Source organism: Rhincodon typus, chromosome 7, assembly GCF_021869965.1.
Source record: "Rhincodon typus isolate 14 chromosome 7, sRhiTyp1.1, whole genome shotgun sequence".
In the NCBI taxonomy this organism is placed as follows: domain Eukaryota; kingdom Metazoa; phylum Chordata; class Chondrichthyes; order Orectolobiformes; family Rhincodontidae; genus Rhincodon; species Rhincodon typus.
The window spans coordinates 97522449-97522907 of NC_063338.1; the positions used below are offsets into that span (position 1 = coordinate 97522449).

At 55.6% G+C, this 459-nt stretch overlaps 1 protein-coding gene across 1 annotated transcript in view; it reads left to right on the forward strand.

The window, feature by feature from the left end:
• Positions 1–279: 279 nt before the first annotated feature.
• Positions 280–459, forward strand: part of LOC125483538 (WD repeat domain phosphoinositide-interacting protein 4-like) — a 2987-nt gene continuing 2807 nt past the window's right edge. Inside the window, exon 1 of the mRNA XM_048599288.1 lies at positions 280–443. Within this exon, the coding sequence (XP_048455245.1) occupies positions 280–443 (164 nt within the window). The remainder of the gene's footprint in view (positions 444–459) is intronic.

Here is a 459-nt window from a genome sequence, read left to right on the forward strand (position 1 = left end):
GAGGGGGAACGGGGTAAAGAACCAGACGGGGGAGACGGATCGTGGGGAATGTTGCTGTGATCTGGATCCCACTGTCTGGAATTGCGGCGGATGCAGAATATGTGGGAACATCGGAGTGGGGAGGAACAAGGGGGTATTTAGAGGGGAGCAGGGGGAAAGAGCAGCAGAGGATTTGGGTTCGGTCAGGGCCAGCACAGCCTCGATAGGCAGGTTGGTTTCTGGCTGGGCAGTGGGATGTAGAGATTGGAGCCCCAGATTCTGGGTGGGGAGGGAGGGGCAATGGGTTGGGGAGGAAATCCCAGGATTTTGTGTTACCCCCTCATCCTTCCGTCTCTCCGCAGCATCAATTTCAGTTACGAGTCTTCCTTCCTGTGTGCGTCTAGTGACAAGGGAACAGTTCACATCTTCGCTCTGAAAGACACCAAGCTGAACCGGAGATCAGCGTGAGTGCTGTTTGTG